The sequence below is a fragment of the Salmo salar genome, chromosome 06, assembly GCF_965601325.2.
Source record: "Salmo salar chromosome 06, fSalSal1, whole genome shotgun sequence".
Classification (NCBI taxonomy): domain Eukaryota; kingdom Metazoa; phylum Chordata; class Actinopteri; order Salmoniformes; family Salmonidae; genus Salmo; species Salmo salar.
Window position 1 is genome coordinate 3959293 of NC_138296.1, and position 22934 is coordinate 3982226.

The 22934-nt window shown below is 42.2% G+C and overlaps 1 protein-coding gene and 1 long non-coding RNA gene across 2 annotated transcripts; both read right to left on the minus strand.

Moving 5' to 3' along the window:
* Positions 1-5171: 5171 nt before the first annotated feature.
* LOC145879785 (uncharacterized) lies at positions 5172-7496 on the minus strand. Its single transcript, XR_014392541.1, has 2 exons — positions 7387-7496; positions 5172-6925 (listed from the first exon to the last, which is right to left on the minus strand). It is a non-coding gene; the product is annotated as an uncharacterized LOC145879785 (long non-coding RNA).
* Positions 7497-7767: 271 nt separating this feature from the next.
* On the minus strand, positions 7768-11630 carry LOC123743362 (NLR family CARD domain-containing protein 3-like). Its single transcript, XM_082976240.1, has 3 exons — positions 9850-11630; positions 9395-9568; positions 7768-8089 (listed from the first exon to the last, which is right to left on the minus strand). The coding sequence occupies exons 1-3, from the start codon at positions 11229-11231 to the stop codon at positions 7873-7875; spliced, it is 1773 nt and encodes a 590-aa protein (XP_082832366.1). The 5' UTR covers positions 11232-11630; the 3' UTR covers positions 7768-7872.
* Between the last annotated feature and the right edge of the window lie 11304 nt (positions 11631-22934).

Consider the following 22934-nt stretch of genomic DNA (forward strand, 5'->3'; position numbering starts at 1 on the left):
TTAGTGACATGTGTGTTAACCATTGGAAGAGTGCACTGGAGATTCCCCTCCACGTATTGCACTCTGAGTGACTCCTATGTCGCTGTTGTCAAGGGTAATTTGATTGGTTAGGTCTCTAACCTTCTTACTAATTGTAGCTGGACTGACTGTTGCTTGTATTGGTACTAGTACTCAAGGGGGACCAGTTATCCTACCTATTTATTCTGAAATATTATCTACCGGAACACATGATTGGAGCATTTTACTAGTTTTATTATAGTTGAACCTACACATGGCAAGGAATGATTATTGTTGCCATTTGTTTTGGAGGTGGACAAGTCCACTGGACTTCCTTTACGACCAGTGTGGTACACCTCAGTATTCTTAGATGTCTTCTATGATAATCCCCGTCTAGGGGCCTGTCTGCTCCTCACTGTTCTCATAGGGGAGTTTAAAACTAGATTTGATTTATGCTCTGGCGGCCTCGTACGGTGATGTCCGTAGTCTCGACCCCCCCCCACCGGCCTCGATGAGACTCATCATGGGTCTGGGCTACTATTCCCCCCCTTTGTGTCTCGGGACCCCCCCACCAGCGGATGGTGTTGGTGTCCGATGCGCAAACAAAAAGGTCGGACCCTACGTACGAGTTGTCAGCGGCCGCATTTTTATGAGAGTGGCTGTAACCTTTCAACCAAATCTCCTGGTGTTTGTGCTTCAAAATGCTCAGTGGCTGTCGAGGCATGTCAGTCACCACCGCGTCCGCGTGTGGCAACCTCTTCAGTACCTGCGAAATGATATCGCAAAGTGTTTCACCAGTGGGAGTCATCGGATCAGTTGTTGAACTGACTCCATTAGTGTCATTGTAAGGGGTGACAGTCCCCAACAAAGCAGAAGGTGTATCATCAGAAGCAGAGTATACTCTGCGCATCGATGTTTTTCTTGCTGAGACTGTCGCAGTGCTTGCGGAAGTGTCCGAAGGGCAAGAGAAGTTCATCTCAACTATCATATTGCACAACTGCAAGGAAGAGGGAAGTTGCTTATTCACAGAGACAGCTGGCTCGAAATCATGAAAAGAATGGTCAATCAGGTTGGCTGATGGAATGTGTCGAGATATCGTAATATCTCCTTGGATCGGATTCTGCACCAAGAGGTTTCTAAACGTCTTTTTCCCAAGGGGTGCTTTTGACAGATACCCCTTGTGAATGACTGCGTTGCAGCTAGCGTTAGGGGAGGACAGTGTGGTCAGTGGAGAAGGCACTGTGGCCTGTGACCATACCTGGTTGGTTTTCCAATCCATCAATGGGAGTAACCGATCCATCAAGTCTGCTCCAAGTAGCAGGGGTACAGTTTCGAGGCTGGTAACATACACAGGGTGAACGAGCGATACGTCCTGGAAGTGTAGTTTCAGCATGACTCTCAATGTGAGAGGCGAGGTAGTCTGAGTGACCCCTCGAAGTTTAGTGTCGCATCGTTCCACTTTTAACCAACGTTTAGTTGGCTTCAAAACCCTTTTGAGATCATCAAACAATGTTTGAGAGATGAGTGATATTGTCGCACCCGAATCAATTAGTGCAAGACAAGTTAAGCAGTCCTCCAGGACTGTTTCCAGGTATGGCCGTTTAGATTCGTGGTTAGTGGACATATTCCCCACAAAGTGGAGTGGTCGTTCGCAACGACGTGATGTGCCATTTCTGTTCAAGGTGGAAGCAGATTGACTTTTCCGATTTTGAGTGGGCTTGGCTTTTACGAAGCGTTTGATCTTTTTCTTCGCAACCTTTGTTTCAGAGTCTATAGACAAAGCCCGGGGGCTTGTTTCTTGATCAAGCAGGCCCTGGATAGGGTCTTGAATGAGAGCGGGAGAAATTTGAACTTTAACGTCCTTGCTATGGGTGTTAATTTCTGCGGACCTGGTGTCCAGTAATTCCCCGTCTAGTCCTTGTGACTTATCTTTTACCCTTTTCTCAAATTGTTCTCGCTTAAGTTCTTCTGGACAACTTCTGGACAACATTGGACTACGTTTTGATTGTCCTTCAACCCTTTGTTACCCTTGTGCTCTGACACTTTTTGTGGGTTGGGTGCAGGAACGTAGCGAACGGGTCGATTGTAGCGGTAGTCATGGTGATGGCGACGTACTTTACAGTTATTTCGACCGTGGAGGTTATTGGAATCATGGTTTCGTGGTAGAAACTGTTGTTGTGCGTCATCTCTCGACGCTCCAATACCTGATAATGCACCCTCTAACTGGAGTGAGTGCTCCTGGTCAAACTTCAGAACCGAGTGGTCAGGGCTCTTAGCATTGTGAACTTTTGATGCCTCAAAAGCTGTGCTTGCAAGCTCTCTGAGTTGTAAGATAGGCATGCCAACGTGGGCGGGTAATGGTAATGAAGGAGGGATACATGTTCGACAGAAACATTTGTTTGAATGGTAAAAGCTCTTCCATTCCTGTTTCAGTGAGTAGGCCAAAGTAAGCTGAACGAAGCCTATGATAGTAAGCTTGTGGGTGTTCGTTCCGAACTTGTTTGACGGTGTTAGCCAGTGAGCTATCGTGTTTGCGAGTCGCAGAACCACTGAATTCTAATTTCAAAGCTGTGGCAAGTTTAGCGTAGTCAATTAGCACGTGTTGCTGTTGTAGACGAATGAACCTCGTCACGTGTCTATTCGACGTTCGCTTCAACAGGTAAACCCTGTCAGAACCCGTAGCGTTCGGGTAGCCATCCAACGCGTCCTCTATGTCAGCTAGGAACGTCTCAGTATCATTTGGCTGACCTGGAACGGGGTCAAAGGTGGGGAAATTCTTGACGAGTTTGTCAAGGTATTCCGCGCCAAGCGGGCGGAGAGGGTTGGCTTCATCCTGTGGAGAGATTGGGGACGAAAGGCCAAGAGAAGAAGCCAAGCCTTGTTGTTGTTGGCCAAGAGGCGCCATATTACTCAGTGCCGAAGGGCCAAGAGGAGAAGACTGAGGGACACATGAGGGAGGCAAGGTCTGAAACCTATTGTCTTCACTCCTGTGAGTACAGGGCTCCGGTTGCTTGGATGGGTAGTCGCACTGTAGAGCGTGACCATTCTGGATTTCCTCCAGATGGTACCTAAGGGTGGGATTGTGCTGCATTGCAGAGTCCACTTGAGCGCTTAGAGTACTGATTTTGGACACGTGAGTGTCACACCTGCTCCTTTCGGTCTCAAACTTATCTGTCATGGTTTGCAGATAGAGGTCTTGAGTACGGAGCGAGAGATTCAGTGATGAGATTTCCTCTGCTTGCTTAGAAATCAATATTTCCATCCTCATCACCTGAGTTCTCTCATCATTCATTTGGTCAGCGACTTCAATAAGTTCTGCTGATTTGTCATCCAACTTTGTGATTGTGTTCATTAACTGATCGTCTTTGGTCTGCCGCGCTTTGAGGAGAACCGTGTTATTTTGAGTAACATTCAACAAAACAGCATGCATGTTGTCAAGTTGAGCGCTCCTATTTGTAGATAACTCTTCAGATTTATCTAGTTTGGCGTGGACATCATCGTATTTAGTTTTGGCTAAATCGAGTTGTTCCTGTAGCATATGATTTTGTTCCTGTAGAAAACGATTTTGTTGAAGAGCTTGTGCTTGTCCATCGTCATACGTTTTTGCAATTACATTTAATTGTTCAGTTTTCAAACGCAGTTCCATAGCTAGCAGAATGTTTCCCTTTTCTGCATTTGTCATTGGTTTCCCGGTTCTCTCCACCTGTCCCTTTATGTCTACCGTTACCTGCTCATGCTTCAGCTGTGCACTATGGTATTGGACAGATGCCAGTCTCGGATGGCAAGACATCAGGGCTAGACTGGAGAGAACCTTTACGAGGCCTGCGCCCGATGGTTGATTTTGGAAAGCATTGTTGTCTGCTTTTCCACTAATGGCATAATTAGGGTTGTTTAAGTTGTCTCATTTAATTGGAAGAACCTAGAAAGGTATGTTCAACAATTTAACTTATTAAAACCTGTTAGGGCTAGGGGGCAGTATTTGCACGGCTGGATAAAAAAATGTACCCGATTTAAATCTGGTTACTAATCCTACCCAGTAACTAGAATATGCATATACTTATTATATATGGATAGAAAACCCCCTAAAGTTTCTAAAACTGTTTGAATGGTGTCTGTGAGTATAACAGAACTCATTTGGCAGGCAAAACCCTGAGACATTTTCTGACAGGAAGTGGATACCTGATGTGTTGTATTACCTTTAAACCTATGCCATTGAAAAACACAGGGGCTGAGGAATATTTTGGCACTTCCTATTGCTTCCACTAGATGTCACCAGCCTTTACAAAGTGTTTTGAGTCTTCTGGAGGGAGATCTGACCGAACAAGAGCCATGGAACGATGATGGCCCATTAGACACCTGGCGCGCGAGTTCATGTTGGGTACCCTCGTTCCAATACGTTATAAAAGAGAATGCATTCGTCCACCTTGAATATTATTCATGTTCTGGTTAAAAAAGGCCCTAATGATTTATGCTATACAACGTTTGATGTCACTTCCAGGTATCACAGGTCCATAACGAATGTAGTTTTGTTCAAAAAAGCTCATTTATGTCCAAAAATCTCCGTCTTGTTAGCACATGATCTAAGCCAGCCGGACTTCTCGTCATGAACGAGGGGAAAAAATATATTTCCGTTCGTTCAAACATGTCAAACGTTGTATCTGGAATTTATTACTCACTGCTATCGACATACGACTGGAGCCACTCTATATAGATTCTCCCAGTGGAAATACACACAATCACTTTTTGTATAGATAGCAGCCTGTTTGAACAATTCTGTTTGCACAATATATAGAATTTCACAGCAAAGTCCAATTCTATCTTAGATTCCTCGCACGGGGGCTCCATAAATGTTGTGTCTTAGGGAACCATTATACTGAAGACATGTTTATTAAAATAACTCCCTGTTATTATTATTATGCGATTAAACTGATTCATCGTTTAACTGTAATTAACTAGGAGATCGGGGCACCAAGGAAAATATTCAGATTACAAAGTTATAATTTTCCTAATATAACTTTCCTATATTTTAACATTGTATATTATATTATAGTATCTGACCGATTATCTTCTGGTTTAAATGGTGTATTTTACCTCGCGTCCAGTCTCATTCCAAACGTCGTAAATTGTTGTATCTGCACGAATCCAGCCTTTACTAAAAGTCATCCATACATCAATTGTTTTAAAATCATTTATTTACTAAACTAAGTAATTCACAGAAAGCATACAAACAGTTGGTTATCGTTACAAAGCATTGGTGGAGTAATGTGCCCTAGTGGGCTAAATAGGCATGTCGGCTTGTTAAACAAAGGGTCATAAAAGGGCAGCTGAGAAGGCCCTACAGAGTTGATAAATATTAACAATTGATATGCTAATCCTTTAATCCTTTGCTCACTCATTTGGGAACAATTGCAATCAATATATATATTTATGCTCAGTGTGTCGTCGGGATCCTTGTTGGAGAGTTTTTGTCCTTGTTCGAGAGTTTTTGTCCGCATTCTCTCTCTCTCGGTTAGAATGGATCATTCAAAGCGACATTCATTAATGTCATTATAGAATGGATGTTTCGTCGGTCTTCGCGTTCGATGATATCGAGTACTTAGCTGCAGACTAATAATTAATATCAAAGACTTGTTCTTATTCTGTCGGTATCGATAGTCTAAAAGTTAACCACGTGGTGTAGTTAACTTTCAGTAGAGGAATTGGATGGTCAAACCTATTGGCCAACTCGTAACGGAGTGGAGGCCTGGTCTGAAGAAAGTACATCAGGGTGGGGTTTTATAGTGAACATAGAACAGGCTTGTCACATGACGCCTGGTCCTGTCTGTGTCCCTGGGGGGCGTGCCGATGACTGATTTAAGCTTTGAACAGAAATACATTCTATCACATTAACATCAGTACATAGCATCTCAACGCATTCCAAATAGCTTTAATCTTATTATATCATTGTATACAACCATTTAGATGCAAGTCCCATAGCTGAGGCTATTATATAAACAGTATTATGGTAATATGGTACTATTGTAACTTCTGAGTATCACAAAATTGTACCAAGCGGACCAGTTCGTAGCTGGATTCTTCACCGATCTTTTATACCTTCTCCAGAACATAAATGTCGTTCGGTTACCCCGTCCTGTGAGATGGAAGAATCCTTTGTTCTCTATACCAAACCCACTCAGTCTCAAGACTGTGGCCTGTTAGGTAGGACAGTTCCTTTGGAATTTACGACCGCCTTCACAGGGCCTGGGTAGGGAGAGGTAGGTAGGGGGATGGTGCAAGGGGGAGGGGGTCAACTGTGCTCCCTGTACTCAAAGAGGGCAACTTCATGACACCAGTGTGTGTGTGTGTGTGAGTCCAGCTTGTGTGTCCAGTGTGTCAGGTTATTATTTGAACCACGGTTATAATTTCAGGGACACTGAGGACTCTTCATGATAAACCCTAAACCCTGGATAGAGGGGCTCAGTGAATATGGAGGTGAATGTGTACAGGTGGGTCAGTGTGTCAGAGGAGGCTCTATAGAAGGACAGAGTGCCGGCTGGCCAGTCCAGATACACTCCTACTCTGTGGGAGCTGGAGGAGGGGACGCCTATGGTAGTGGAGTTATTATTGTGCCAGGCCATGTAACTGTTGTCAGAGCAGATCAGACTCCAGGACTTGTCATTGAATCCAAGACAACAGTCATCACCCCTTCCTCTCCTGTTGATTCCTTTATATGTCACTCCTATATCAGCCCTTCTCCCACTCCACTCTACCTCCCAGTAACAGCGCCCAGTCAGACCCTCTCTACACAGCACCTGTTCATAGTACTCAAATCTCTCTGGGTGATCAGGATACGGCTGCTCCAATCTCCTCCATGTCACCTTTCTGTTCTCCTCAGACAGAGAGAGGAGTCTGTTTACTGTGTTTGGGTCCAGTGTGAGATCACAGACATCTGATGGATGAAACCAGACACAATATTAGAAATCATCATCATTCACATTAGAATGTTAACTCACTTTTCACTAATTCATTTAATGTAGATGTTTCTAGGTATCAAAAGGAGAAGTTAAGGTAACTTGAGACTTGTTGAATGATCATGTTATACTTTATGGTAATATAAAACACACTTATTCCCATTAATTACACACACACACACACACACACACACACACCTGTATGCATCATGAACACAATCACACATTTCTTATGTAACACGAACGTGCCACACACACACATACAGACACATTGTCAAAGCAACTCTTTGTAAACTGTGGTGTCCCTGATTTCTGCTTCTGTAGAACTACAGCTGATATTTAATATGACCAAGTAAGTAATGATGGTGGTCTTTGACTTTGACTTAACTTGAATTAAGACTTATTCTTAGTCATATTCTTCACAGTAGTCAACACTCACATTTTCTAAGCCCAGGTTTCATTCTGTTCTCTCCACCATGTTCCACACTGTAGTGGGAAGCAGAAGAACAGACAGTCATTGAGGGTTACACCTGAACACACACACACACACACACACACACACACACACACACACACACACACACACACACGGTCAGCGTTGGTAAGAATGTTTGTGTGTGTGTGTGTGTGTGTGTGTGTGTGTGTGTTTGTGTGTGTGGTAGGGGGGGGAGGGGGTCCAGTGTGTGTGTGTGAGTGTGTATGTGTGTGTGTGCCTGTGTCATTGAGAAACTCACACACACTGGACACACACACACTGGACACACACACAAACACACTGGACACCACACAAACACACTGGACACACACACACACACACACACACACACACACACACACTGGACAAACACACATGCTGGACACACAAACACACACACACACACGTTCAGTATATAACTTTGTCCAAGTGGTGGTAAGAATGTTTGTCTTAACTAGCCTGATATGAATATTGACATAAATTCTCTACATACTTGAGTTTCTCCAGTTTGCAGTGTGGATCCTCCAGTTCAGCAGAGAGCAGTCTGACTCCTGAGTCTCCTGGGTGATTGTAGCTCAGGTCCAGCTCTCTCAGGTGTGAGGGGTTTGACCTCAGAGCTGAGACCAGAGAAGCACAGCCTTCCTCTGTGACTAGACAGCCTGACAGCCTGCAAAGAGTCAAATCATATTAAAACCACACTGCTATTCTTTGGTGGTGAAAATAGTGGCAGTATATTTTTTCAAAATGTTCAGGTACATCAGTGTCCTGAAACCTGCCATATCTATTCATGAATTAATGTATCATTATTATAAATGACAAATTATCAAAGTATTGCTTGTAGAGAGTACGAGAGTATGTCTAGTACGAATATTTGAGTAGACTGTAAAAAGAAAGAAAATAAAGTATTATGACCAGACCAGTTTAAAAAGCAGTATCAGTCAAAAGACAGACAGTGAGGTATCAGATTTAGATTGTATTGAGTATACAGTCCACACCATATCTATTTTGACAGTGAAGCTAACATTTTAAATGTGGCTCTATACTCCAGCATTTTGGATTTGAGAACAAATGTTTCATATGAGGTGACAGTATATAATGTCACCTTTTATTTGAGGGTATTTTAATATATATCAAACTAGACACTCTAATGTACTTGTCCTCTTGCTCAGTTGTGCACCGGGCCTCCCACTCCTCTTTCTATTCTGGTTAGAGCCAGTTTGCACTGTTCTGTGAAGGGAGTAGTACACAGTGTTGTACGAGATCTTCAGTTTTTGGCAATTTCTCGCATAGAAAAGCCTTCATTATTTAATACTTTTTTACAGTTTTATTGCTTCTTTAATCAGAACAACAGTTTTCAGCTGTGCTAACATAATTGCAAAAGTGTTTTCTAATGATCAATTAGCCTTTTAAAATGATAAACTTAATGAATTAACTAACACAACGTTTCATTGGAACACAGGAGTGATGTTTGCTGATAATGGGCCTCTGTACTCCTATGTAGCTAATCCATAAAAGATCAGTAGTTTCCAGCTACAATAGTCATTTACAACATTAAAAATGTCAACACTGTATTTCTGATCAATTTGATGTTATTTTAATGGACATAAAATGTCATTTTCTTTCAAAAACCAGGACATTTTTAAGTGACCCCAAACTTTTGAAAGGTAGTGTAAGTGAATTTGTCCAAATAAATTAGACTTATTCAAATGAGAGAACTAGATACATGAAGTGATTTCATATCTAAATGGTAAAACAGGTATGTATGAATAACTTTAAATTAAAGGTGACATTCTGCACTGTCGCCTAATATGAAACATTCGATCTGAAATCCAAAATGCTGGAGCATAGCACCAAATTTAAAACTGTAACCTTCACCGTCCAAACACATATGGTGTGGACTATGTGTGTCTGGTAAACACATGTGGATCTGGTGAACAGTTATCATTTCTTGACCAACTACAGGAATACTGACCTCAGAGTCTCAAGTTTGCAGTGGGGATTCCTCAGTCCAGCAGAGAGCAGCTGCACTCCTGAATCCTTCAGGTCATTGTTACTCAGATCCAGCTCTCTCAGGTGTGAGGGGTTTGACCTCAGAGCTGAGACCAGAGAAGCACAGCCTTTCTCTGTGACTCCACAGCCTGACAGCCTGACAAAGAGATCATCATGACTTCACAAACACACTGTTAATTTAACGAGTAGTGTAGAAGGACAATGACAGATGCACTTGGTTTATTTTCTCAAACAACATATAGATTCATTTTCCGTCTCCTAGAATTGTATGGTCATAAAGTTATATTAATGTGAAAATCAGTGCATTTAATAATGTTTTTCAATATAATATTATATACATATTATAATACATATTATTCTATAAACTGAATATTTCTTCCTGATGAATATTTCTAATATGTAATTTGATGTACTCACAGAACAGCTCTGGAGGCTTTGACCACTGGCAGCAGCCTCAGAAGACCTTCCTCTGATCTGGAGAATTTCTTCAGGTCAAACACATCCAGCTCCTTTTCTGAGGTCAGCAACACAAAGATCAGAGCTGACCACTGTGCAGGTGACAGGTTGGGTTTTGAGAGACTTCCTGAGCTCAGGTAGAATTGGATCTCCTCCACTAGAGAATGGTCATTCAGTTCATTCAGACAGTGGAACAGATTGATGCTCCTCTCTGGAGAGGGATTCTCCCTGATCTTCTCCTTGATATACTTGACTGTTTTTTCATGGGTGTGTGAGCTGCTTCTTGTCTTTGTCAGTAGACCTTGTAAGTGCTTCTGATTGGACTCCAGTGAGAGGCCCAGAAGGAAGCGTAGGAATAGGTCTAGGTTTCCCATCTCACTTTGTAAGGCTTTATCCACAGCACTCTTGTAGAAAGTAACTTTAGGCTTGTCTCTGAACAGCACAGAAAGGTTCCTAGATGTTGATTGAGGTTCGGCCATTAGATTCTCATTGTTGTTGATGAATGAGAGGAACACATATACAGCAGCCAGAAACTCTTGAATGCTCAGATGAACAAAGCAGTACACCTTGTCCTGGTACAGCCCACATTCCTCTTGAAGGAGCTGTGTGCACAATCCTGAATACACTGAGGCTTCATTGACATCAATGCCAGCCTCTTTCAGGTATTCTTCATAGAAAATCAAATTGCCATTCAAAAGCTGTTGAAAAGCTAGTTTTCCCAGTAACAGAATGTTCTCTTTATTCCAGTGTGATCCTGTCTCTTTTTTCCCTAGATACTTTTCATTCTTCTGTTTGGTATGAAACACCACAAGGTGTGTGTACATCTCAGTCAGAGTCTTGGGCATCTCTTCTCTCTTATGTTTCAGCATGTGTTCAAGGACTACTGCAGAAATCCAACAGAAGACTGGAATATGGCACATGATGTGGAGGGTCCTTGATGTCTTTATGTGTGAGATGATTCTGCTGGCCAGGTCCTCATCACTGAATCTCTTCCTGAAGTACTCCTCCTTCTGTGGGTCATTGAACCCTTGTACCTCTGTCACCTGGTCAACACACACTGAAGGGATCTTATTGGCTGCTGCAGGTCGGGTAGTTATCCAGAGGAGAGCAGAGGGAAGCAGATTTCCCTTGTTGAGATTTGTCAGCAGAACATCCACTGAGGTTGACACTGTGACGTCACAACAGATCTTGTTCTTCTGGAAGTCTAGGGGCAGTCGGCACTCATCCAGACCATCAAAGATGAACAGCACTCTGTACTTGTCGTAGTTGGAGATTCTTGATTCTTTGATTTCCTTTGAGAAGTGATTGAGAAGTTCAATCAAAGTGTGTTTTTCCCCTTTCATCAAATTCCGCGCCCGGAAAGGGAATGAAAATACAAATTGGACATCCTGATTTGCTTTTCCTTCAGCCCAGTCCAGAATGTACTTCTGCGCAGAGACTGTTTTTCCAATGCCAGCGACTCCCTTTGTCAGCACAGTTCTGATAAGTTTGTCTTGTCCAGTTAAGGGTTTGAAGATGTTGTTACATTTGATTGGAGTCTCTGGTCTTGCTTGTTTCCTGGTTGTTGTCTCAATCTGTCTCAGTTCATGTTCATTATTGACCTCTCCTGTTCCACCCTCTGTGATGTAGAGCTCTGTGTAGATCTTATTGAGAACTGTTGGGTTTCCTTGTTTAGCGATCCCCTCAAATACACATTGAAACTTCTTCTTTAGATTAGATTTGAGTTCACTTTGGCAAATCACAGCAAGCTCATCTAAATGAAGAAATAACACAGAGGATATTAATATTAGGTCTAATGTAATGCCTACAGTATTGTAAGACTGTGAAGTTTAAATTATAATAATGTATTCTCTTAACTGACTGTATAAATGTGTTAATGTTTTCATAATGCATTACAGACTGGTATGACTGATTATATTATTATTGATGGTATTTTTAATGTTGTCTCTCTCGCTAATCTGCCTATATTAACAATTTCTTAGGGCTAGGCCCCTTTTTCTCCACTTCCTATCTGAATGATGTGCCCAAAGTAGTGCTCAGGCCCTGAAGCCAGGATATGCATATAATTGGTACCATTGGAAAGAAAACACTTTGAATTCTGTAGAGAGACCATCCTCCTAGAAAGGCAAGTAAAAGGTCATATTGAGGTCATATAGCTCCCTGGATACAATTCCTATGGCTTCCATAGGGTGTCAGCAGTCTATGTTCAAGGTTTCAGGCTTGTAACTTGAAAAACAAATAAGAAATATAAGTTTTAGCAGAAGGACACAGTCTTGGAAGTTCGTGTTTTCGGGCGCCCAGAAGAAATTACACACCTGCTAAAATCGGTTTCCTATTGAACTTGCTTCTTTCCGTAAGAAATATTATAGTTTGATTACATTTTAGATTATCTGAGGAGTAAATAGAAACATATTTTGACTTGTTGAAACAAAGTTTAGGGGTAGATTTTCGGATTCCTTTCTCTGCATGTTGAACGAGTGGATTACTCAAATTGATGGCGCCAACTAAACAGACTTTTTGGGATATAAAGAAGGATTTTATCTAATAAAACGACACTACATGTTATAGCTGGGACCCTTTGGATGACAAATCAGAGGAAGATTTTCAAAAAGTAAGTGAATATTTAATCGTTATTTGTGAATGTATGAAACCTGTGCTGGTGTAAAAATATTTTGATGTGGGGCACCATCCTCAAACAATCGCTTGGCATGTGTTCGCTGTAATAGCTACTGTAAATCGCACTGCAGTTACATTAACAAGAAGTTAAGCTTTCAGCCGATATCAGACACATATGTACATAAATATTAAAATCCATATTATTTATGATTATTTATTTGAATTGCGCGCCCTCCAGTTTCACCACATAGGCAAGCGTGACGCCTATCCCTAATAAGTTTTTAATCAACACAACCCATCCCTGCTGGTACTTGATAAGGTCACTAGGTGTTGTGTTAAGGCTGCTACAATATCATTGAGTTACACAGCTACTTTAGCTGTACTTTAGCAACAGCTTTTAAATGTTATAAAACAGCATTCAACATGAGGCAGACAGGTCTTACATTTCTCCAGTGTGTCAGCAAGCTCCTTCTGGTTCATTTTCCTCGGGACGTGCAGTGTGATCTTCAGAGCCCCCTCTCTGGCACTTCTCTCCTGCTTCTCATCTTCAACATCCACCACTTCCTTATCCTGCTTCTGACTCTCAAAGCCTTCTGGGAGTTCTGGACTAAGAATCCTCTAGAACATCTTCAGCTCGTTCTTCACAAATGTCATAATATTCTCTTCAAGCACCTGAAATAAATCAATTTAATAAATTAAGCAAGAGATGAATTTTTTTCTCATTAACACATTAATGAATGATTGACAGATCAACTTTACTTGAGGTAAACAAAAACAAATGTACATAACAGGACCACATACACTGAATATGGAGGCCAGGTCTGTTTGATGACTCTGGGAAGACTGACCACTGAGAATCTCTGACTGATCTCTCCTGTTGGTTTCTGTGGACAAAACATGTGATTACATCTCCTCATCATGGGAGCCCCCCCCCCACCACACACACACACACACACACACACACACACACACACACACAGGGAGGGAATGTTGTGTTTGTTTAATATTGTTTTAGGACTATGAAAATGGACAAAAGGATTAGCCTATGGATTATGAAAACAACAAAAATAAATGGGAAAATGGGAGAGGAGAAATTACTAGAGACAGTGTTGTTTAACTCACTGACAATGATCCAGGAGTTCTTCTTACCTTTGTTCAGTAGAAAAGTCTCCCTCTCGAAAGTTTATAGGTTTACCCATAGACCAGTCACTCTTCATGGACACACAGCTGGGAACAGGGGAGGCTGGTCTCTCCTGCTTGATTGGTCTTCAACACAACAGAGACAAACATTACATCTCTCATCTACTCTGATCTCAGATGGGGAAACATAAGAAGACTTTAATTCCAAAATGCTGTATATCCATTTTCAGAAATATTGGTAAATTAGATGTTATTGTTTAAAGACATTATAAAAAAGATTGGTGTGTTTTTTCAGTAGCTAATCATGGCATGCGATTACAAAGACGTGTCTGTCATTAAACAATCTATCACTTGATGGTTTCATTTCAGAGAGACAATTGCAAAATGCTATACATCTGCCTCACTTTCCGAGAAATATGTAGTACTGCTAGGTTTTACACAGTCAAATGCAACAAAGAACGGCATTTTGTGACATCAAATAATTCAATACATTAATGAGTTTTAAATTTGACATTTTAGTCATTTATCAGATGTTTTTATCTAGGGATCCGTTTCCCAAAAGCATTTTAAGGCTAAGTTCATCATTAGAATCTTCGTAGGAGAATCGCTAAATCTCTGAGCTGTTTCAAAAATTATTTGTTATTGTTACTAACGTTGCACTTGAAAACACTCGTAATCTACCTCCTGCCTCAGACCACTAGAACAGCTGAGTAATCTACCTCCTTCCTCAGACCACTAGAACAGCTGAGTAATCTACCTCCTGTCTCAGACCACTAGAACAGCTGAGTAATCTACCTCCTGTCTCAGACCACTAGAACAGTTGCGTAATCTACCTCCTGTCTCCAACCACTAGAACAGCTGACTAATCTACCTCCTGTCTCAGACCACTAGAACAGCTGAGTAATCTACCTCCTGTCTCAGACCACTAGAACAGCTGACTAATCTACCTTCTGTCTCAGACCACTAGAACAGCTGACTAATCTACCTCCTGTCTCAGACCACTAGAACAGCTGACTAATCTACCTCCTGTCTCAGACCACTAGAACAGCTGAGTAATCTACCTCCTGTCTCAGACCACTAGAACAGCTGAGTAATCTACCTCCTGTCTCAGACCACTAGAACAGCTGAGTTACATACCTCCTGTCTCAGACCACTAGAACAGCTGAGTAATCTACCTCCTGTCTCAGACCACTAGAACAGCTGAGTAATCTACCTCCTGTCTCAGACCACTAGAACAGCTGAGTAATCTACCTCCTGCCTCAGACCACTAGAACAGCTGAGTAATCTACCTCCTGCCTCAGACCACTAGAACAGCTGAGTGAGTCGTTAGATACTTTTTTGCCCTTCCATGTGACTTCATACACAGAAGATCTCTGCTAAACATAGAATCACATGGTTTATCCGTCTCTCTGTGACCGCCGATAACAGAACAAAGTTGCAGATGTCTTTGCAATTGATACAAACAAGCGACATATAAAATTATGCTTCAAATGAAAACCGAGATGAGCATTAAAATATAACCAGTAGGCTTTAGGCCTATTTCAATCATATTGTAATGCATGTCATGTTTGATCAATTGAGTTCTATTTTCCTACTTGTAGACTACTGTCTGTAATTTGTCTCAATATATTTTATGATGTGTAGCTTAACATGTACGCAATGATGTACCGAATATGTGATTTAGTGTATTTTTATTGGGTAAGCATTAGAATAAGACCCCTCAATATTTGCAGCCATAGCTGCTAATATAAGCTGATCCGTGGTCAGTATTGTGAAATAATTATAATGTTAAGGAAAGTTTGTAACAGAGAATACTGATTCGAGCGCTCCCTTTCTTTTGATCCTGGTTCCTCTCTAGGTTCCTGCCTTTCTCTAGAGTTTTTCCTAGCCACTGTGCTTTTACATCTGCATTGCTTTCTGTTTGTGCTTTTAGACTGGGTTTCTATATAAGCACTTTGTGACAACTGCTGATGTAAAAAATGTTATCTGGGAACGCATATGAAGCAGACCAGGGTTTGGGGATTGACAAGTCAATGAGAGAGGTAAAAATTACTTCCTTAGATGTTAATTTTGAAAATATTCTGTCTGAAGTAGTTTAACTTGTTATTACTCCAACCTTGTGAAAGGGACAAACTGACACATTTTCATGTTAAAATCAACTTTATACTGAAGGAGTGGCTTTGATTTGACAGCCTGAACATGCTCAGTTCGACATGCTCTGTTCGACATGCTCAGTTCGACATGCTCTGTTCGACATGCTCTGTTCGACATGCTCTGTTCGACATGCTCTGTTCGACATGCTCTGTTCGACATGCTCTGTTCGACATGCTCTGTTCGACATGCTCTGTTCGACATGCTCTGTTCGACATGCTCTGTTCAACATGCTCTGTTCAACATGTTCAGTTCGGCCCAAGACGACCGTTAGACCCTATTACATGTTTTCACGGATGAGCTTCAAATTACATCATATTAAATCAAAATTGTATTTGTCACATGCGCCGAATATAACAAGGTTACACTTTACCGTGAAATGCTTACTTACTAGACCTTTCCCAACAACGCAGTTAAAAAGTAAGAAAAACTTGCTAAATAAAAAAAAGGAAATTGTAACACAATAAATTAACAATAATGAGACTATAAGGAGTACCAGTACTGAGTCAATGTGCAGGGATACCAGGTAGTTGAGGTAATAATGAGGCTATAAGGAGTACCAGTACTGATTCAATGTGCAGGGGTACCAGGTAGTTGAGGAAATTGAGGTAATATGTACATGTAGTTAGGGGTAAAAATGCCTATGGATTATGAAAACAACAAAAATAAATGGGAAAATTGGAGATGAGAAATGACTAGAGACAGTGTTGTTTAACTTACTGACCATGATCCATGAGTTATTCTTACCTTTGTTCAGTAGAAAAGTCTCCCTCTCGAAAGTTTATTGGTTTACCCATAGACTGCTCACTCTTCATGGACACACAGCTGGGTACAGGGGAGTCTGGTCTATCCTGCTTGATTGGTCTTCAACAGAACAGAGACAAACATTACATCTCTCATCTACTCTGAGCTCAGATGGGGAAACATAAGAAGGATTTTACTCCAAAACGCTATATATCCATTTTCAGAAATGTTGGTCGCTCTATAAAGGGATCAAGCCCTACAAAAAATGTCCCTTAATTATAATCCACATAAAAATGCACATTTGCTGTTATTTTCCTGTTGTGAGAAACTGGGTCAAATTAAGATGGCATTTGTAAGTGAATTCATCCAGGTGAGACAACCACATATCACAATCAAATATACAGGATACCAACATTCCATTCCTGCTAAATAATGGATATATAGATATCTAGGTGGATATATAGATATCTAGGTGGATATATAGATATCTAGGTGGTACCACGTATCACAGTTAGATATACAGGATACCAACATTCCATTCCTGCTAAATAATGGATATATAGATATCTAGGTGGTACCACATATCACAGTCAGATATACAGGAAACCAACATTCCATTCCTGATAAACAATGGATATATAGCATTTAGCAAAAAAACACATTTTCATACACATCTAAAAATGCCGCCGGAGAGGAAGGCATACGTTTTACGTTTCCCCAACCGATTGTGTTTTTTTTTTTTGTAACTTAATATTGCCGCTACCGTCTCTTATGACCGAAAATAACTTCTGGACATTAGGACTGCGATTACTCACCACGGACTGGCAGAATCCTTTTTTTCCTTTAACGAGTCTGACGAGTCCGACGCGAAGGATATACTGCTTTCTCGGGAACAGGCCGAGATCCCCGTGATTTGCGTGAAGAGGAAGCGGAGAAAAATGGGCCAGAGGGAGGGCTGCCTTCTGAGAATTCGTAGGTGATCGAATAAACCCCCACCTCCTTCCATTCTGCTAGCAAACGTGCAATCTTTGGAGAATAACATTGATGACCTACGCGGAAGATTAAACTACCAACGTGACATTAAAAACTGTAATATCATATGCTTCACGGAGTTGTGGCTGAACAACGACACTATCAAAATACAGCTGGCTGGTTATACACTGCACCGGCAGGATAGAACAGCTGTGTCTGGTAAGACAAGGGGCGGTGGACTATGTATTTTTGTAAATAACAGCTGGTGCATGATATCTAAGGAAGTCTCGAGCTATCGCCTGAGGTAGAGTATCTCATGATAAGCTGTAGACCACACTACATATCTAAAGAGTTTTCATCTGTATTTTTCGTAGCTGTTTACATACCACCACAGTCAGAGGCTGGCACTAAGACAGCATTGAATGAGCTGTATTCCGCCATAAGCAAACAAGAAAACGCACACCCAGAGGTGGCGCTCCTAGTAGCTGGGGACTTTAATGCAGGGAAACTTAAATCCGTTTTACCAAATTTCTATCAGCATGTTAAATGTGCAACCAGAGGAAAAAAAACACTGGACCACCTTTACTCCACACACAGCGACGCATACAAAGCTCTCCCTTGCCCTCCATTTGGCAAATCTGACAATAATTCTATCCTCCTGATTGCTGCTTACAAGCAAAAATTAAAGCAGGAAGCACCAGTGACTAGATCAATAAAAAAGTGGTCAGATGAAGCATATGTTAAACTACAGGACTGTTTTGCTAGCACAGAATTGAATATGTTCCGGGATACCGCCGATGGCATTGAGGAGTACACCACATCAGTCAATGGCTTCATAAATAAGTGCATTGATGACGTTGTCCCCACAGTGACTGTTCGTACATACTCCAACCAGAAGCCATGTACAGGCAACATCCGCACTGAGCTAAAGGCCAGAGCTGCCACTTTCAAGGAGCGGGACTCTAACACGGAAGCTTATAAGAAATCTCGCTATGCCTGCCGACGAACCATCAAACAGGCAAAGCGTCAAAACAGGACTAAGATCGATTTGTACTACATCGACTCTGATGCTCGTAGGATGTGACAGGGCTTGCAAACCATTACAGACTACAAAGGGAAGCGCAGTTGAGAGCTGCCCAGTGACATGAGCCTACCAGACGAGCTACACTGCTTCTATGCTCGCTTCGAGGCAATTAACACTGAAACATGCATGAGAGCACCAGCTGTTTCGGAAGACTGTGTGATCGCGCTCTCCACAGCCGATGTGAGTAAGACCTTTAACCTCATACATCTAGACGTTCCGCTAGCGGAACACCTGCTCCAATATCCAAAGATGGGCGTGGCGCGAAATACAAATTCCTCTAAAATCCGAAAACTTCAATTTTTCAAACATATGACTATTTTACAGCATTTTAAAGACAAGACTCTCGTTAACCTGTTAGGGCTAGGGGGCAGTATTGACACGGCTGGATAAAAAACATACCCGATTTAATCTGGTTACCACTCCTACCCAGTAACTAGAATATGCATATACTTATTACATATGGATGGAAAACACCCTAAAGTTTCTAAAACTGTTTGAATGGTGTCTGTGAGTATAACAGAACTCAAATGGCAGGTCAAAACCTGAGAGATTCCTTTACAGGAAGTGGCCTGTCTGACCATTTCTTGAACTTCTTTTCCATCTCTATCTTTTACTAAGGATCTCTGCTCTAACGTGACACTTCCCACGTCGTCCATAGGCGCTCAGAGCCCGGGAAAAAACAGAATGTCGTCATTCCAGCCCCAGGCTGAAACACATTATCGCCTTTCTCAAGTGGCCGATCAAGGGACTCTGGGCTTATGCGCGTGACCCGACCGCCCCCGCCTTTGTGATTTTTTCCTCTGTTTGCCGAAAAGGAGATTCCCTGTCGGAATATTATCGCTTTTCTACGAGAAAAATGGCGTAAAAATTGATTTTAAACAGCGGTTGACATGCTTCGAAGTACGGTAATGGAATATTTAGAATTTTATTGTCACGAATTGCGCCATGCGCGCGACACTTCTTTACCATTTCGGATAGTGTCTGGAACGCACGAACAAAACGCCGCTATTCGGATATAACGATGGATTATTTTGGACCAAACCAACATTTGTTATTGAAGTAGTAGTCCTGGGTGTGCATTCTGACGAAGACAACAAAAGGTAATCAAACTTTTATAATAGTAAATATGATTATGGTGAGTGCTAAACTTGCCGGGTGTCTAAATAGCGAGCCCGTGATGCCTGGGCTATGTACTTAGAATATTGCAAAATGTGCTTTCACCAAAAAGCTATTTTAAAATCGGACATATCGAGTGCATAGAGGAGGTCTGTATCTATAATTCTTTAAATAATTGTTATGCTTTTTGTGAACGTTTATCGTGAGTAATTTAGTAAAATGTTAGCGAATTCCCCGGAAGTTTGTGGGGGGTATGCTAGTTCTGAACGTCACATGCTAATGTAAAAAGCTGGTTTTTGATATAAATATGAACTTGATTGAACAAAACATGCATGTATTGTATAACATAATGTCCTAGGGTTGTCATCTGATGAAGATCATCAAAGGTGAGTGCTGCATTTAGCTGTCTTCTGGGTTTTGGTGACATTATATGCTGGCTTGAAAAATGGGTGTCTGATTATTTCTGGCTTGGTACTCTGCTGACATAATCTAATGTTTTGCTTTCGTTGTAAAGCCTTTTTGAAATCGGACAGTGTGGTTAGATTAACGAGAGTCTTGTCTTTAAATAGCTGTAAAATAGTCATATGTTTGAGAAATTGAAGTAATAGGATTTTTAAAGTTTTGAAAATCGGGCCACAGGCTGCAAGTGGCTGTTACGTAGGTGGGACGCAAGCGTCCCACCTAGCCCATAGAGGTTAAAGAGGTGGGGTTTCAGGTGTCTCCGGAAGGTGGTGATTGACTCCGCTGTCCTGGCGTCGTGAGGGAGCTTGTTCCACCATTGGGGTGCCAGAGCAGCGAACAGTTTTGACTGGGCTGAGCAGGAACTGTGCTTCCTCAGAGGTAGGGGGGCCAGCAGGCCAGAGGTGGATGAACGCAGTGCCCTTGTTTGGGTGTAGGGCCTGATCAGAGCCTGAAGGTATGGAGGTGCCGGTGGAAGCCCGTGGAGAGAGTGGAGGAGCGGGGTGACGTGAGAGAACTTGGGAAGGTTGAACACCAGACGGGCTGCGGCGTTCTGGATGAGTTGTAGGGGTTTAATGGCACAGGCAGGGAGCCCAGCCAACAGCGAGTTGCAGTAATCCAGACGGGAGATGACAAGTGCCTGGATTAGGACCTGCGCCGCTTCCTGTGTGAGGCAGGGTCGTACTCTGCGAATGTTGTAGAGCATGAACCTACAGGATCGGGTCACCGCCTTGATGTTAGTGGAGAACGACAGGGTGTTGTCCAGGATCACGCCAAGGTTCTTAGCACTCTGGGAGGAGGACACAAGAGAGTTGTCAACCGTGATGGCGAGATCATGGAACGGGCAGTCCTTCCCCGGGAGGAAGAGCAGCTCCGTCTTGCCAAGGTTCAGCTTGAGGTGGTGATCCGTCATCCACACTGATATGTCTGACAGACATGCAGAGATGCGATTCGCCGCCTCGTTATCAGAAGGGGGAAAAGAGAAGATTAATTGTGTGTCGTCTGCATAGCAATGATAGGAGAGACCATGTGAGGATATGACAGAGCCAAGTGACTTGGTGTATAGCGAGAATAGGAGAGGGCCTAGAACAGAGCCCTGGGGGACACCAGTGGTGAGAGCGCATGGTGCGGAGACAGATTCTCGCCACGCCACCTGGTAGGAGCGACCTGTCAGGTAGGACGCAATCCAAGCGTGGGCCGCGCCGGAGATGCCCATAGAGGTTAATCTAACCACACTGTCCGATTTCAGAATGGCTTTACAGCGAAAGCAAAACAAGAGGAGAGATCTAGGGGTCTGAAGATGTGGGGGGTTTTATGACACCTCACGCCCATAATAAACCTTAGGCCACTGAGAAATTCCTTTGTCCTCTCACTATGGAGAACTGGCCTCAGAACATTAAACATGCAATAAAGGGACTTTGGAACAATGGTTTCCGTCAGCCACAATGGTGGTCATGACGAGAGGTGGAATATGAAAATGTATGTAACTTTTGAATTGTTATTAAAGGTTAAGAGATGACGTTATTATGAAAACATTGTACCTTTAAGAGTTTTCCCAGTATATGCCTGATGTTTATACATTGTACGTTGTGTGGAAAATATCCAAATCAAAGAGAATGTTTTGGTAAAGATGAGATGTGAAGGTAGTGTCTAAAATAGGATTTTAGTCAAAATCTAGGCCTTGCCCCTTAACTTGGTCCGCCCAGAGAATTGCCCTAAAGGCGGTTACGCCCACTTCTGATCCGAGGGTATAAGACAGGAGAGTGAAGAATTAACATATGAGACTAATTGACCCCAAGCTGCAGCGAAGGTCTAACAAAGTCAACGAACCCCAAAACGAAACAAGGTTGAAGACAAAGAAATCTTTTTCTACACGAGCTACTGACGAGTAGCTGTGTCTAAGCGGGTGAATTCAAGCCGAACCACCCAGCCTCCACTCTCCATTGAATCGTGGTATCTACACCGTTCGAGTCCGAAGCTGTGAGCTCTGAGCTACAGAGCTGTCTGTCCTCAGAAGACCGCGAGGGATCAGACCACTAAGCCAAGAAGGACACTGACATCGTGAGGACAACCAGAGAGTTGCGCCGGAGAAGTGCGTCATTGAGAAGCCTAAACGACCCACGCGGAGCTTACCACCTGAGACCTGCAACACGTAATTACATCATTATATACTGACCCATAAGAGCGGCAGTTCGGGGCAAGGCTAGGTTTAAATAAGCATGGCTGACAAATGAACCCAAATGTATATTTCTCTCGTGTACTTTCTTGGTTTCTCTCTCTTCTAAATCCCCATCTTGGGTAACACGTGCCATAGTGTGTTGGCCCGTTATACTAAGTCCTAATCAATAGCTATACTGTGTTTTGTGTATGTGTATTTTTATCATCATTTTAGCTTGCTAGTAAATAAATAATCAACTAAGATTGGTGTGGTAAACTCATTGGTGGGACCTGGGTCCGTGCAGATTCCCGGATTATGCGACGTTCAGACATGAGACAAGAGGTTGATTAATTTAGCGACTGTTGTAAAAACGATATTCTGATATCCTTTGAGTTAATTTGGGAAATAGAAACTCAATCAAAATACTGTTCCCATGGTGCCCCAGGTTGATGAGTTAATAATTGCTTGATTCATTGCTTAATTCATTTAATCACGCAATTATAAACCGTTAATCATTCGATGAGCAACAGTCGTCACATTAACTAATACAACGTCACGACAAGAGGGTAGTGCGAACAACCCAGTACATCACTGGGGCCAAGCTTC

What these genes read in the sequence shown, in the direction of transcription:
- LOC123743362 (XM_082976240.1), bottom strand. Translation starts at nt 11,231, where the DNA reads ATGAAAGGGGAAAAACACACTTTGATTGAACTTCTCAATCACTTCTCA. An exon ending in AAAGCCTCCAGAGCTGTTCT is followed by an intron (nt 9,569 to 9,849) that starts GTGAGTACATCA and finishes TCTCTTTGTCAG; the next exon opens with GCTGTCAGGCTGTGGAGTCA. An exon ending in TGCAAACTTGAGACTCTGAG is followed by an intron (nt 8,090 to 9,394) that starts GTCAGTATTCCT and finishes GACTCTTTGCAG; the next exon opens with GCTGTCAGGCTGTCTAGTCA.